The sequence below is a fragment of the Uloborus diversus genome, chromosome 2, assembly GCF_026930045.1.
Source record: "Uloborus diversus isolate 005 chromosome 2, Udiv.v.3.1, whole genome shotgun sequence".
NCBI lineage: Eukaryota > Metazoa > Arthropoda > Arachnida > Araneae > Uloboridae > Uloborus > Uloborus diversus.
Genome location: NC_072732.1, coordinates 11,242,469 through 11,259,360, shown reverse-complemented (window position 1 = coordinate 11,259,360; position 16,892 = coordinate 11,242,469). Strand labels below are relative to the sequence as shown.

At 34.9% G+C, this 16,892-nt stretch overlaps 1 protein-coding gene across 1 annotated transcript in view; it reads left to right on the top strand.

Moving 5' to 3' along the window:
• LOC129217808 (serine/arginine repetitive matrix protein 1-like) overlaps positions 1–11,031 on the top strand; it is a 51,217-nt gene extending 40,186 nt beyond the window's left edge. The window contains exons 15-16 of the mRNA XM_054852149.1: positions 1,484–1,888; positions 11,012–11,031. Of these exons, the coding sequence (XP_054708124.1) occupies positions 1,484–1,888; positions 11,012–11,031 (425 nt within the window). The remainder of the gene's footprint in view (positions 1–1,483; positions 1,889–11,011) is intronic.
• Positions 11,032–16,892: the final 5,861 nt, after the last annotated feature.

The window sequence follows — 16,892 nt, the reverse complement described above, 5'->3', positions numbered from 1 at the left end:
CAAACTTTCTACAAAAGTGTTGAGCATTTATGAGCGCTACCGGGCCTCCATCTTTGATGACATCATAGCAGGAAAATATACCAGGTGGAAAAAGTCCAACCGAGTCCAAAATACTTTCTAAATTTTTCAACACGTGTGCTGTCAGATCTTGGACTAAATGGCGAAAATTGGAAGATTAAAAGAAAAGCACCAGTATCTGAATAGTGAACTCGTTTTCGGAAAAAAAGGGGAGAGGGCTTTTAATTGCATTTCGTGTTGCAGTACAGACATGCTTAGTATAAAGTGAATTTTTAATCAAACCCTTTCATACTTGACAGATTATTAAAAATACTAAAACACAACTTGATAGAAAAATTTAAAGCAAGATGAATGGATGCGTCTGGGGGGGGGGGCGACATTTTGAAGGGGTGTTGGCCCACCTCAAACTTCTTAGATCCCGCACTGTATATTAATGATGATATATACGTCATAAAAATATAGTGCAGAACTGTTTGGTTATTTTTAACAATAAATGAACAATATTACTATGAGTAATATGAAAATACCATTGTTGAAAAAATAAATATTGAAAATATCAAAATATCATATTTTCAAAATAAATGTCAGATACATATCGTGATATATATCATTAGAAACACTATACATACTGTATTTTATTTTTGATATGAAAATTATGTTAATCGTAGTAATATTGTTCACGAATTTCTAAAAATATCCAAAAAAATTTGTGATTTATTAATAAGTCATTAATGTAACAGTAATATTCCAATTTTTTTCCTCGACTGTAAATAATGAAGTTTTGTTTTTCTTTTGAGGAAAAATGTCCCCTTTTGAATATTATTTGGCAATTTCTATCTTTTTTTTTTTTTTTGTACTGCCCGCAGAAGATGATGAAAGATTTTGTATATGTTCTATATGTACGTGCGCATGTATGTCGCATAACTCAAGAACGGTATGTCCTAGAAAGTTGAAATTTGGTATGTAGACTCCTAGTGGGGTCTAGTTATGCACCTCCCTTTTTGGATGCTTTCAAATGTTCCAAAGGGGGTCTTTCGCACCTTTTGGGGGGGGAATCAAGGTTAATTTCAATGAAAACTCAAGTGTGTTATAATTTGGGAAACTTGGCGACATATTGCCAAGCTTTTAGTCGCCAACTTTTTTCTCCAATTTGGCAACATTTTTTTTTTAAATCTGGTTATATTTTGGCCATTATTGACAATATTTAAAGAGTTGACCATTGAATCACATTAAAATGTCCAATATGGGGAAAATTAATCAGTATTAACGTTTTTTTGCTCCGGTTTGCAACAAACTTGGGGGAAAAATATTTAAAGCGTTTCTTTGCTTAATCCAAGGCACTACTACCATTAAATTTACGTAAAAGGAAGTCATGTGATGCACAACATCAGCTCGTTTTTTTTTTCAAATAACAACTCTGTTGTCATGGGAACCGAATTTCGATTATTTTCTTTCTCTTTCACAGGTTGTGACGTAGACGCCGCATCATCGCCGGCCGTCATCCCCCTCCCGGCACGCCGCACCACGCGGCAATCCTCCTCCTGCTCCTCCTCCTCCTCCATCATCCCCCGGGCGGCACATCGCGCCCGGCGGATCTCCTCCAGCTCCTCTTCGCCGTCATCGGAGGACATCGGCCCGGATGCCGCAGACACGGACATCGCCGCCCCTCCTGCCGCCCGAAATCCTGTTGCGGTGGTTGCTGATGGCGGAGACGCGGCTCCGAAGCGGAGGTGCCGCCCTGTACTGCCGCCCCCGCCCCCGGTGCGTCGTTCGACGCGAGCGGTGCGCCCGGTCGAGCGGTACCAGGCACCTGCCAATTCGTTGCCGCGCCGCCCCCGTCTGCTGCCCCCCAGCAGGCGTCCCCGAACAGGTAAGTGAACTCTCTTTTCCTGTTTGGGGGGGGGGGGTCCTTCAATCGATCCGGAATTCTTTAAGCATTTGATCCAGATGGACTGTCATTGGAACGGGGGGGGGGGGAGGCAGGGCTTTTCGGATCGACCCGTATCGAACATTTTTTGCACACATACTAACAACAACATGAGGATTCTTTACCGTGCTGTTGGGCGCAATTTCTTACTTTAAAAAATATGTGCAGTAGAGTCTCGAAAATCCGAAGTAATGGGGGCTCGCCTCGTATTACTGAAAGCATTTAGCAATTAAAACTTCTCCTCCTCCTCCTCCATCGTCCTCCGGGCGGCACCTCGCGCCCGGCGGATCTCCTCCAGCTCCTCTTCGGCGTCATCGGAGGACATCGGCGCCCCTCCTGCCAGTACTTTTAGGAGGACTTAAAGATGTATCCTTTTTAATTCTCTGTCCAAGGAAAAGGAAGTGTTGTCTTCACGAAAAATTTGTCTCTGAAATTTCAGATGGAATTTCCAATTTTATTACCCCAAAGGAAATTTGCCTATACAGTAGAAGACCATTATAACGCACACCTTCGGACCAGAGTATTTGCGTTATACAGGTTTTGGCGTTATATAGGTCATTCCACAAATTTTTGAACTAATATTCAGAATAGATATATATATTAGCACTTCAGAATTAGTTTTATCTGTAGCGAGTATTAAAGCACTAATTATACAATGAGTATTCACAAATAATTTTGTTTCTTTATTACAAGAAAGTGAAATATCCTGCACTTCTGCTAGCTTCATGGTTTGCATAACAGCTGCATTTTCATTTTATTGTGAATTCTAATTTTCATTTAAAAGCTTTGAATTAAGATGAAAAGATGAAAAACTGCTTCAAAATTTAATTTTCCTATTAATTTTTATGTTTGCAAGACAAAACAGAGGGATTTTTTTAAACTTAAAAACCTATTGTTTACTTCTGAAAAGTTGTGCGGTTTATAGAGAATTGCGTTATACAGGTCGGCGTCATAAAGGTATCCTACTGTATTTTTTTAGTGTTTGTACAGGATTTTGTGTGCACTGGTAGGCAACCAAAAAACGTATTTTATCTATACCCCAATCCATTACAACGAGCCTCATTGAATGTATATGCATGTGTATATGTATGTCTCTTGCATCATGATACAAAAATGGTAAGCTGTGGAAGGTTAAAACGAAATTTCATTTATATAACTCTAACGCATCAAGTTGTGCGTCTCCCATTTTCATTCCATTGGTTATTCTAAAATAGCTGTTTACTTGTTCTTGTTGACAAAGCAATAATTCAAGTTCAAATCATCTCTCCAAAATATTTCCAAGTCCATCCTTAGTAGTCAAATATTTTGTACCACTTAGCAAGTTAGCAAGTGGTCTTGACATCAACCTCTTGATTACATTATTTAATTCTTCATTGTATATAGTTAAGGAAGATATACAATAGCTAAAGGTTCAGATTTTTTATATAAATCGTGTTTTAGCTATTTGAAGATTTAAATATCAGTAAAGCACCTCAAATTAACCAGAACCTCGAACTTCTATTCCATCATCATCATCGCTCGATAACCCTTTTTCCATAAGTTTCTTCCATTTAGATTTATTTTTTGAAATTGTCAGTTTAGAAATTAAATAGCTGTAAAGCCTTGTTCCAAGTAATCAAGCCATTAAATATTGTTCTGCCATTTAATCTTGCATTTGGATCTTAAGTGGGATGGATTCAGGGGTTATGTGTATCACAAGTCCTGTCCATCTCCAGGGCCCAGTACAGGCTGATTTCGCTACCGTTTTTCGGTACCTTCACAAAAATCTTGTTTTGAAATAGGTACTTTCACAAAAATCAAGTAATAAAATCAGTAGCTTCACAAAAAACATCGAAAATGTCACAAAAATTTGCATTTTAAAATATAAAATGTTTCTCTGTTTAAAACAAAATTTACTCATAAAATAAAATTCTAAGCAGGTTTATATGAACAATCGCTTAAATAGCAACCTTTTGTGGTATTTTAACTAATTTTTAGCTGCTTCTCGCCAAAGTGTATTTATGCAATATTATCGCAATCTTTTTACATGTTTTGGGGAACCGTTTTTCTCATAATTTCCAATATTGTACACAGTACATAGCCCATTAAACTGAAATTACGATGGTATTTTTGATACTTCTTAGGTTTTTAGCTCCCCCCCCCCCCCAAAAAAACAAAACCTGTTAAAAATAATACTGGATGACATTTACACTTTTTGAACTAAAATTGCACTTGCTCTACTTCTCTTTTACAAAAATTAGGATGACTCTAAAAGTTCACAAAAACAATGCTGATAAAAAAAAGCTTTCACAAAAATAGAATGATGCAATACTTTCACAAAAATATGTATTGGAGAAAAAAATCCTGGATTGGCCCCTGATCTCATTCTTTGATATTTAATGTACTTTACTACTCAAAGTTGTACTTTTTCCCCCATACTCCATTGATTTCCACTCCCTCGAACATGCCACATAAAATTTTTCTTTCGAAGATTAAGAAAAGAGACTAGTGCTTTTGGTACATTGCCCATGCCTCTGAACCGTAAATTAGAATTGGCCTAAGGATGATTTTATAAAACGCAAGATTTTTGTTTTCATCTTAATAGGTTAAGATTATGATTTCTGCTAAACAACCTTATTTCAAGTACAGTAAAACCTGAAAAGTTGACCACCCTTATAAGTTAACTGTCTTAAGTAGATCGCTACTTTCAGACACAGAAAAATTAGATCTTATCATATAACGCAACCTCTATAAGTTCACCACCTGTTTAAGTTGACCACTAAAGTAGTACACCGCAAGTGGTCAACTTACACAAGTTTCACCGTACTTTTATCTAGTTGAATAATAACAAGACTGGTTAACCGACATAAGTGTTATTATAGTACTATAAACAGCATTAAAAAAGCATTATAGAAATGTACTCACATAGGAGCGGATGAACCTTGGTCCCCAGTTATAAACAGCAGAATAAAAAATGGCACGTTTTCCTATTGATTTTCCTGGACGGACTAATTTAAATAAGTTTCTTAAGTGTTTGCTTTAGAATATGATATTGACATAAATGAAATGAATCACATTTAGAATGTTTATATAGCACATACTTGCCAACTCAACTGTTTTTAACCGGAGACTCCCGTTTTTTGCTTCCATCTCCCGATTTCCCGTTTTTTTTACGATTTTCTCCCGTTTTTTCAGTCAATCATCAAAACGTTTCACTTTTTTCTCAATAGATGGTGCCCCTTTCTAGTCTACCAATGTGAGGGAATAAGAATTTTTCCAATTAATAACTCCGTTAGCAAAAATTGATTTTTTCGAAGCTTTCCACTCTGCTGCTGATTTCAATCTTTTTGCATCTTGGAAATATTTCAATTATTTTGAACGTTTGACGTTATTTTAGCATGTGCTACCCTACACCTACTTATTATATATATTATTTTCATTATATATATTTTTTTTTCGGATTTTAGGAATTAAATTTTGGTAGCTACTTTTCTGGAAGAGACTAGGGAATGTATAAAACTTTCACTACTTATGATTAGGTTTTTCCTTTGCAGTATGTTTTCCTTGCTGCTACCAATTAGCTTACATGTGCAAAAAATCCCAATTTCCATTTAAACTTAGTATTCATGTTATTTAAAAGCACAATTAATAATTATGTTGTGAAGATATGTTGCTGGGGAATCGCCTACATACCTCTAGTGGAATCTCCTGTTTTTTCTTCTTCGAAGGTTGGCACAATCATTTTGTTACTAATGGCTGCGCTCACTTCGATGGTTCTTAGTTTTAGATGCCAAAAAGGGGAAAATAATGTTACTGGAAGGATGAAATGATGGAGGGAGCGTTTTTCATTGTAGAAACAGTGGTGTGGCGATAATAGGGTAGAACCCATGATAAACCTTAACCTTCCCAGCAGACTTTATGATGTCAACATGAATGATCCAGAAAATGAACAGCCAGTTGAAAAACAATTTCCTTACGTCATGAAAATTTTTTTTTGTTAATCATTTGGCACATATGGATGTCCCATTCGGACCTTCGTCGTTCTGCTTTCCGAGCGGCTGAGGCAAATAATCTATCCCACGTATCTAATCTTGAGTTGAAAGTGGAAATGGGGGATAATAACGGAATTCAATTTTTTCCGTAAGCAATTGCCTTTTGAAAACAAATGCAACCCGAACACTTCATGTAGCTAAAGTAGACTTATTTCCAAAAAATCCAAAAGATGTTAGCATACAAGGATTTAATTGAACATCTTGTGCTTAAGTGTGAGAACACCCAATGAGATCTACCATTCAATACCAAATAGGAGGTTTGTTAGGCACATTTAATGGAATAGGGTTGTGGATGGTTTCATGAAGGACAGAAAGTATGGCTTTTGAACAGCCCCTGACTTTCCTATATTGGACATAAAACTAAAAAGGAGCTGTCACAGAGTGCGTGGCATTGAAGTCTGTGTCACATAAATGATGTTAAAGATTAATAATAGAGTGCATCAAATTTTACCGATGAGTACCTCATCGTGCCAAAGAGGCCCAAGCAGGGCTGGGTTTAGGACTATCCGAAACTGGTTTAGGACAGAACAAGTGGTTTTTACTGTCTGAAACAGTCTAAAATTGTCTAAACGTGTATCAAACTCTTAAAGTATGCTAACACTAAAGGGGTGCGATCTAATCAATTCGTATTTACTGCAATATTTGTAACGAATAAGTATAAAAATTAATTACTTTTAAGTTTTATTAGTTATTAATTATTTATTAGTTTTAATAATATTTTTTTTTTACATTAAGGAGTATTTGATAATATTTTTCTCCAAAACTTTTGAAAAATATTTTGTTTAAGATTGCCAATAATTCTATTACATAAAAACTTCAGTAGAGTTATAAAAGTAAATTCACAGCACACCAAGGCAGCTAATATTTATAACTCAAAGGAATGTTATTAAATGTAGAATATTTAAGTGAAAAAAAAAGCTTTATTTTTGTAAAAAAAGGGTTTCTGCATATAAGTTTTACATGATGTTTTAAGGAAAATTCTTTTTAAAATCATAAATTCAAGAACGATAAATGGATGATTATATGCATTTATATTTTAAAATTACATAATTTTCCTTTTTTTTAATTCATATTTTAAATATAATATGTTCTGTAAATGCAATAAATTAGAATTTTCGTTAGTAAAGTCAAATATTGCACTTGTGTTTTGAACACTTTCCATGTATGCATGCACAAATGTCGAAAAATTTGATTACTTTTGTGAGAAAAAAGACTCATGCTTACAAATTTAAATTTTTAATGAACAATTCAACTTCTACACAATTAGATTAGAATTAGCTGTATGAATAAGTTATTTATATATTTATACTTGAATGTTGACATTGAATAAAATTTCAATATAAAACGTAATATATTTTGTTCGGTTTTTATAGCTTCTCGCAAAATAGTTTCTCTAAAAACAGTTTTTCACACTTTTGGACAGTTCTATACAGGACAGTAAAAACCATGGGCTTTACCTTAGTGTTCAAAACCTTGCCAACCCTGGGCCCAAGTTCAGAAAAAAGTTACTAGTAAGCTCTGTAAAACAACTGTACAAAAATTTTGTCTCATTTCTTGTGTTGGTCCAAATTCAGAAGCGCAAGGTCCATTTCTTCTAATAGTCGGACCTCCATATATCAAAGTAGTAAATTTCCGGGAGAAAATTCGGTACATAGGAACGATCTTAGTTTATCATTAATTTATTCTAAAACATTAAAATTAAAGCTAATTTTTGTGTATGAAACTCATTTACTAAGTTATGCGAGAATCGGATGAAGTGAAAGTTCATAATGGAAAAATTAAATGTGAAACATTTACTGAGCACTGTATAGTTTCTAAAAAACCAACTGTACCGCAGTTTCATGTTTTTGAATGAGTGTTTTATGTCAGTTTCAATATTTTCATTACGACTTTCTGATTTCTCATAATTGCAGACACTGCTTTCCGAAATACTAAATTTACCAGAAATGACATTTTTGCTCCTTGAAATATCTTTGTTTTCGGCAATTCAACTGATTTTACTGTATTACTGGTTGCAACCAAGATTTACATTGAGGAAATTTTCATGAGACAATCAGTTTAAAGTGGAAATGTCTCGAAAAAAAAATTGCATAGAGTTTTTCGATGTATAGAAACAATTTTTCTATTAATGGACATGAAAATTTGCCCTGATTTCGATGTATGGAGAATTTTTATATGTGGAGGTTCGATATATGGGGGTTTGACTGTATATTCCTAATTTGCAGTTTTGCAACTTTGTTAAAAATAATTTATTTAAAAAATATTATCATCTGTAGAGCAAATGGGTCTACATAAACTGGTTCTTCATAAAATTTGGCTTATGACTTTTTTATTTTTGTTTTGCTTTGAACAATAACATAAAGCTACTTTTCCGCACTATTGGATATTTGATTTGTGAAAAGGGGGGGGGGGGGGGGTAAATGCACCCTAGTTAACGTAACACAATTGCACTTGCACATTCAGAGGCTTTTCTGGACTGAGTCCTTCTCCCACAGGAGACTTGAAGGTTCCTTCAAGATGCCATAATGGGGGCTTTTGGGACTGCTCTTTACCTGATGGGGACTTTTAGGGACTGTGTCCTTATCCTAATGAAAAAGTTCACTGTCTATATGTTCAGTTTAATGAAGCTTTGAGGAACGGTGTCTTCAGCCTAACAAATTTTCATTTTGAACTTTATCCATCCCTGACTTTGTGGGGCTTTTCTTGACTGCGCAGAGAGAATGAATGAATGAATGAATGAATGACAATTGATTGAATGAATAGGAGTGAAAGATTGAATGAATGAACCTTTAAGTAAGTGAAGTTTAGTCAACAGTGCAGTATTGCTAGTAACAAGGGCAATAAGATGCTTGGGTTTATCAATAGATCTATTTCAAACAAATCTAAGAAAGTTCTTCTGCCTTTATATAGGAGTTTAGTAAGACCTCATTTGGAGTATGCTGTTCAATTTTGGTCGCCTTATCTGAAGAAAGATATCAACGTATTGGAAAGGGTTCAAAGAAGGGTAACTAAATTAGTAAGGGGACTCGCAGATTTAGATAATGATACCAGACTTAATAGGCTTAACATGTATAGCCTGGAGCAAAGGAGGATCAGAGGGGACATGATTCAGTTATTTAAGTTTATCAAAATGAAAGATGTAAATGGATTAAATTTTTGCGGGGAAAGCAGGACAAGGGGTAAAAGAACTCAGCAGTTCCACTTTTTGCAGGTTTGAAAATTCTTCGTAATTCTGTTCATTTTGTCAAAATGTTACACAAGTAACCACATTACAACCATCAACTAAAACAAAACTAACTTTTATTAACATAAAACAAAATAAAATTAAAACCATAGGAATGGTTCATGCTGGTATTACAAGGGCCAGCGGCTCCCTTCAAAATCCACATCAATCGGAATCACAAAACCTAAAGCAATCTTTCAATTTAAACTTAAACTTAGGTTTGCTGTAAAAACTGGCGAGATATTTTCTCGCCAAAAGATACTAAAAGGGAGATTCAACACACTCCCCCAGGATGAACAATTGAAATGTTCAGCAAAATTCAAATATTTAACTTTTTTTTTTTTAAACATAATAACAATCAAACAAATTAACATACTTACAAACTTGGTGTAAACTTCAAATGAATAACAGCTAACTAAAATATATAACAGTCTGAATTAGACATGAAATAACATAAAGTTCAATTTAAAAGTAAACAGAAATGACATTTTTATGCGAAAGATTTTTTTTTTCTGAGTCACTGACTCAATTTCAAGTTCTAAATTATACAGTAATTGTATAGGTCTCCTCACAACGCCTGAAGGCGTTCGAACAGCACAAGATCTAACTTTCGAGTCTCTGCCGAAAAAAAGGGTCTTTAACTACTCCTATTTTCCACATGTGTTTTGGAACCTTGTCTTCATGAACTATAACTACGTCTCCAATTTTGAATTTTGTAGGAGTATCTATTGGAACGATGCGATTTGCAGATCGAAGTTCCAGTAAGTACTCCGTTCTCCAACGCTTCCAGAAATGGTTTAAAATTTGATCTCTGTATCTCAATAATTTCGTGAGGGTCTTTTTGTTGGATTTTGGTTCTGCCACAGAAGGAATATCAGGAAAGAAATTTGGGCGCTTGCCTATCAGAAAATGAGAAGGAGTTAGGGGAAATGGCTCGTTAATTTCATCATACACGTAAGTTAAAGGTCTTCCATTTATAACAGCTTCGATCTCAGTGAGAGTGGTTTGAATCTCTTCATAGCTCAAGCAAGATCGTCCTAAAACTTTCTTCAAGGGCGTTTTGACAGAACGCACCATACGCTCCCAAAACCCACCCCACCAGCTGGCTCTAGGTACAATAAATTTCCACACAATTCGGTTTTTAGTAAAATACTGTTGAACCTCAGCTTTGGAAATCTTACTCCAAATCTCCTTCAGTAAACTATCACTTTTGATAAAGGTCTTGGCATTATCACTGTATACAATTTTACAGAGTCCTCTACGTGAAACAAATCTTTTGAAAGCTAAGATGAAGGTTTCAGTGCTGAGGTCAGATGCTACTTCCAGATGAACAGCTCTAGTAACTCCACAGGTGAAGAGCACAATGTAAGCTTTTTCCGGGCCCGATTTAGTTTTGATAAAAATAGGGCCGGCGAAATCAACAGCACAGGTCTCAAATGGGGGTGATTCAATTATCCTATCCTTCGGTAAAGGAGCAATTTCTTCTTTGCCAGGTCTAACTTTAAATCTTTTGCAAATAATGCAAGATTTCAGCACAGATTTAACATATTTCCTTCCTTTGATGATGTAATATGTTTCTCGAAGATGCGCCAAGGTTGTGGCTACTCCATAATGATAAACTTTTTCATGGGCCTGAAGAATTAGCAGTTTGGTGAATTGCTCCCCGCCCGGGAGTATCCAAGGATTTTTTTCCCTTAGAGGCAGATCAGATAAGCGAAGTCTTCCCGATAAATATAATAAACCATCTTCATCCAATTTAGGGTTTAAATTGTATAAAGGAGAATTTTTATTGATAGGTTCTTCCCGTTTCAGGTCTTCAATCTCAAGAGTGAACACAGTTTGTTGAGTTAACTTTAACCAATATTTTTCCGATTTTGTAATTTCTGCAGTAGTAAGCTCACCTGACAGCTTAGTCTTTTTCTTATTAATGTTATTAAGGAATCTGAAAATCCAAGCGGTGATGTTGTATACACGATTAAGTTTACTAAATTTTCCTAAATCCAGCAATGGTTCTGTAAGTAATTTAACATTGCAGGAAAGCTGAATAGAATTTAATTTGGACCTCTTTTCAATCAAATAATCATTATTGCTGGGAAGAATGTCATGCTTCGGCCACCTTTCTTTAGGCATTGATAACCAATCTGGACCTTCAAACCATAATGTATTTTCTACAAGACTAGTTAAACTTTCCCCTCTGGTCAACAAATCTCCAGGATTGGCTTTCCCTGGAGTAAAATTCCAAATTCTGGGGTTAGTCAAAGACTGTATTTCTTCTACCCTATTTGCCACAAATGGCTTCCAGTTTATCGGTGAACCCTTTATCCAATGTAGCGCGACAATGGAATCTGACCAAATATGGACATCTAAAACATGAGAACTAAAAACAGTTTTTAAATATTTGCACATCCTAGCAGCTATTATCGCACCCATAAGTTCGAGGCGAGGGATTGTCAAACGTTTTATAGGGGAAACCCTACATTTTGCCCAAACAAGACTGGTCCGAATTTCATTATCATTTTTGGCACATCGAAAATATGCAACAGCACCATAAGCCTTAGGACTTGCATCAGAAAAAATGTGAAGTTCTATGGTATCAAAATTTTCTAAACCCCCCGGAAAATATTTACGAGGTATCTCAAACTTGGGTAAATGATCAATTTCTGAACACCAACTTTCCCACTCGTATTTTAGATCATTAGGTAAGTTTTCGTCCCATCCTATACCTCGCTGCCAAGTTTCTTGCAACAAACTTTTCATCCTAACAGTAAATGGTAAAAGAATTCCAAGAGGATCAAATATCTTTAGAACAGTTTTCAAAACAACGCGTTTTGAAGGATTGATTTTACAATCCTCGCGAAAGTCTGGAACGTCAAAATGCAAGCTATTAGAATTGGTATTCCATAGTAAACCCAAGATCTTTAAGGTATCATTACGAAGTTCAGCTGTTTCACACATTCCCTTTTCTTCCCACATTTTTCGAAGTTTTACGGAATTAGTATTAAATTTCCGCAAATTCATTCCAGCTTCTTTAAAAATATCTGAAGCTGTCGATGATATGTAATACACTTCTTTATCAGATTTCGCACCAGATATCAAATCATCTACATAAATGGATGAATCCAAAATATTAACTACTTGGGGATGATTTTCATATTTTTTAATATGATGCTTGATCGTAGAAGCCAAAATAAAGGGGGAACAGCTTACCCCAAAAGCCGCCCTCGAAAATCTCATAAATTTTAATTCACCCCTTTCGTTACTAAACCATATAAATTTCAGGTAATTCCTGTCCTCTTCCGCAATTCCAATTTGCAAAAAAGCCTTTTCTAAATCGGCGCAAAATGCAACATTATGTTTCCTAAAACTAAGTATTATATCAAGAACGTTTGGATTAAGATTAGGTCCGGGGAATAAACAATCATTCAAAGAATTGAAATGTTTCTCCTTTGAAGAAGCATCAAACACCATTCTAACTTTAGAGGTTACCTTATCCTCTCTTACTACTGGTCTATGAGGCATGAAATAACTATTTTCGATTTTTGAATCAGAACATGGTTCTATAACCCCATTACGTTCCTGTTCCAAAACAATAGCTTTATAACTATCAAATAAATTAATGTCCTTTTCAAGTTTTCTACTTAAATCGTCAAAGCGATTTCTTGCAATTCTGAAATTATTCGCAACTTTAGACTTATCTTCCTTCCATAACAAAGAAGTTTCGTATCTGTTATTTACAAACTTTAAGTTAGATTCAAATTTATCAATTATTTCCTTTTCTACTTCTGAAACATTTTCCCTAGATTGCATAATCCCGAGTGATTCCAATTCCCACAAAAATCTTAAGCTTTCGAGCTCATTATCAGGGCTTTGCTTGCTACTTACGACTGAGAAACTACAAACAGATTTTCTTTCCCCTTTCATTGACCCATCCTCTACAAAACCGCAAAGCGAGTACCCCAACAAACTATCACACAGAAAGAGTGATTTTGTTAACTTTTCAACCGGTCCATAACAGATTTGGTAAAAATAATCCGCACCAATTAATAACTCGATTTGAGAATCACCTACGGTATCACAACTCGAAAACTTGTATGACACTAGTTTAGTCATAACTTCTTTGCTAAGTGGTGGGGAGTGAATACTAACACTCGAAATCACATCTGTTACTAACGCTTCAATATGAATACAACGCGATTTATCATCTACATGAGATAACTTCAACTCAACGACATCAAAAGTTTTAATTTGCGGTTTAAAAGCTCCAAATGAAAATATCTGAAGTCTTTCTTGCCTTAAAACTGGAGGGTTTAATTCCGAAATTAAATTTTCTGTGACATAAGTTTTTTGACTTCCCGTGTCATAAAGAATTAAAGACAATTTAGAATTCGAATCAGATTCCACCTTAACGCATGAAGTTTGCAAAATTACCTCTTTAGTATTTACATTAGTAATATTTTTCCGACAATGAGAAACTGAAGTAATAATTGATTCTCCCCCAGTATCTCTGTTTACATTTGCGGGTTTGAAAGTTTTATTGGTACAAATTGATGTGTGATGAAAGTTACCATTACATATTTTGCAGCTCTCAGTTTTAAATTTGCAATTTGAGGATAGGTGATATTTACGAAAACAAACATAACATCGCCCAGTCTTCCGCAATTTTTCACGTTTGTCAGAAATAGCCTTCGACTTGCATGATTTCGAATCATGTTCTGTTGAATCGCAAAATATACAAACACTTTTTGAATTTGTAGTTAATGTAGAAGTCGTGGGAATATCCCATTTGTAATTACTAGTCTGCTGTTTATTTTTTTCTTTTTTACTACTTGAAGAATATTTTTCAGAATTCTGCAGATGAATTGTTGCTTCACGAGATTGAACTTCATTTTTTATAAATGTTAGAAGTTCATCGATGTCCATATCTGTCATACTTGACCGTTTACGATTGAAATCCAGGGCCATTTCAGTTGGAATTAATTTCAATAAAATAGGTGCAAGCAAGTGTCCGTAACTACCGGATGTAACACCGAGGGAGTTTAAATTTCGAATTTGAACTTCAACATTATCATAAAGTTCCCTTAAGTCCCTTATGTGATAGGAATTTTTCACTGGTTTTAAATTTAACAGCTTACTCATATGCGCATTAATGACTAAATCATTTCTACCATATCTGTTTTTCAGCAAATCTACAGCTGATTTGTAATTTTCTGCCGTAAGTGAAAATCCAGCAACAGCATTATAAGCGCTGCCACCAAGTAGAGACTTCAAATATGAAAATTTGTCGATAGGAGATAAACTTTTGTTTTTATCAATGGCATTAGAAAATTGGCCCCAAAATTCCAACCAGCAACTGCTGTCCCCATAAAACTTATGTATGGTAAGTTTAGGAAGTTTCATACAACGCTCAATTTTGAAGGATTGACAATTACTTTCATCTTTCGAGATTGATGACTCAAACAATTCCTTTTGACTTTCAGCAGCACGTTCATTTAAAAACTTAGTAATCTTGTACCGAAATTCTATTATTCTTTCGCTATAATGTTCAGAAGTTTCTATTTCATTTTCAAATTCTGACTCGGCAGTCAGATCTTGGATATCCGAATTTAATTTTTTCAAGCAGTCGTACTTTTCATTTAATTGGTCTTTATAAATACTTAAAAGATCAATTTTCTGCTCTGCTGCAATTTCCTCACTTTCTAGTGCTGTATCTATTTTGTTACACAGTTTAGAAGTCTGTGTTCTTAAACCTCCGCGTTTCTTCTTTAGGATTTCTAATGTACTTGTCATTTTCATTCAATGCAATATTTACAACAGGTATAATAATAAACTGAGCTTACCTGTGTAAATTTCAAGACTTTTCAGATTCAGCTGATCACAATATCAAATCCGGTCGCGGATGCCAGATAAAAGAACTCAGCAGTTCCACTTTTTGCAGGTTTGAAAATTCTTCGTATTTCTGTTCATTTTGTCAAAATGTTACACAAGTAACCACATTACAACCATCAACTAAAACAAAACTAACTTTTATTAACATAAAACAAAATAAAATTAAAACCATAGGAATGGTTCATGCTGGTATTACAAGGGCCAGCAGCTCCCTTCAAAATCCACATCAATCGGAATCACAAAACCTAAAGCAATCTTTCAATTTAAGCTTAAACTTAGGTTTGCTGTAAAAACTGGCGAGATATTTTCTCGCCAAAAGATACTAAAAGGGAGATTCAACAAGGGGTCACTGTCTTAAGCTATTTAAATCTCAGGCTAACTTGGAAATTAGGAAAAACTACTACTTTAGCAGGGTAGAGGGCACTTGGAATAGCTTACCGGAAGAGGCGGTAATGAGCAAGGGGGTGGATAGCTTTAAGAGGGCCATTGATCTTCATTGGGGACTAATTAATTGACTAGGACCAGCCTAGCTGGGCCCAGAGCCTGTTGCTGGTCGTCGCATTTGTATTTGAAAGTATCTGTGAAAATCTTAGCAACTAAAATGGAGCCAAATCAACAACATAATTTACTGCTAAAAGCGACCTAAGGATTTAGCAGAGTTAATTGTTTGACAGAATGATTGTTCGAGTAAATGGAAAAATAACGACTCGAATGAAAGTGAATGTTATGACTGAATGTGAATGAGTTAAGCACAGTTTGAATGTAGTGTGAATGAAGGGATTGATAAATTATTGTTTGGGGACATGTAAATGCGAGAACCGTTAAGAAGTTAAAATTAATGAGAGGTAACAACGTTCTATTGCACAACACTTGTAGATTACGGCAGACACGTATTTGGGCGTTACAAGGAATGTCTCTTTCAATACAAGGGAAGTGAGCTCATGGCTGAAACGTCATCTATATTGGACCCCTAAGAACAAGAGGTCCATGTACACAAAGCAAAACAAAAATAAAAAATAGAGAGTCATAAGCTAAGTTTGATAAAGAACAAATTTATGTAGATAAATTTGCTCTAAATGTGAAAGTATTTTTATGAGTTATTTTTAACAAAGTTGCAAAAGTTCAAGTAAGGAATATGCATACTTTCCAACTCTACTGTTTTTAACGGGAGATTCCTGTTTTTTGTTTCCATCTCCCGATTTCCCGTTTTTTAAAATTTTCTCCCTTTTTTTCAGTCAATCGTCAAAAAGTTTTACTTTCTTTCTCAATAGATGGCGCCCCTTTCTAGTCTACCAATGTCAGGGAATAAGAATTTTTCCAATTAATAAATCCGTTAGTAAATATTAATTTTTTGGGAGCTTTCCACATTGCATGTGCAACAAAGCATGTGCTCTGCCGAAAATTGCAGCAGATTTCAATCTTTTTGCATCTTGAAAATATTTCAACTATTTTGAAAGTTTGAAGTTATTTTAGCATGTGCTATCCTATACCTACTTATTATATATATTATTTTCGTCATAAATTGCTTTTTCTTTTTTTTTCGGATTTTAGGAATTAAATTTTGGTAGCTACTTTTCTCTAAGAGACTGGGGAATGTACAGAACTTCAAGCAAGTTCAGTACTTATTATTAGGTTTTTCCTTCGCAGTATGTTTTTCTTGCTGCTACCAATTAACTTACATCTGCGAAAAATCCCCATTTCACTTTAAATTTAGTATTCATGTTATTTAAAAGCACAATTAATAATTACGATGTGAAGATATGTCATTGGTGATTCACCTATATGCCTCTAGTGGAATCTCCTGTTT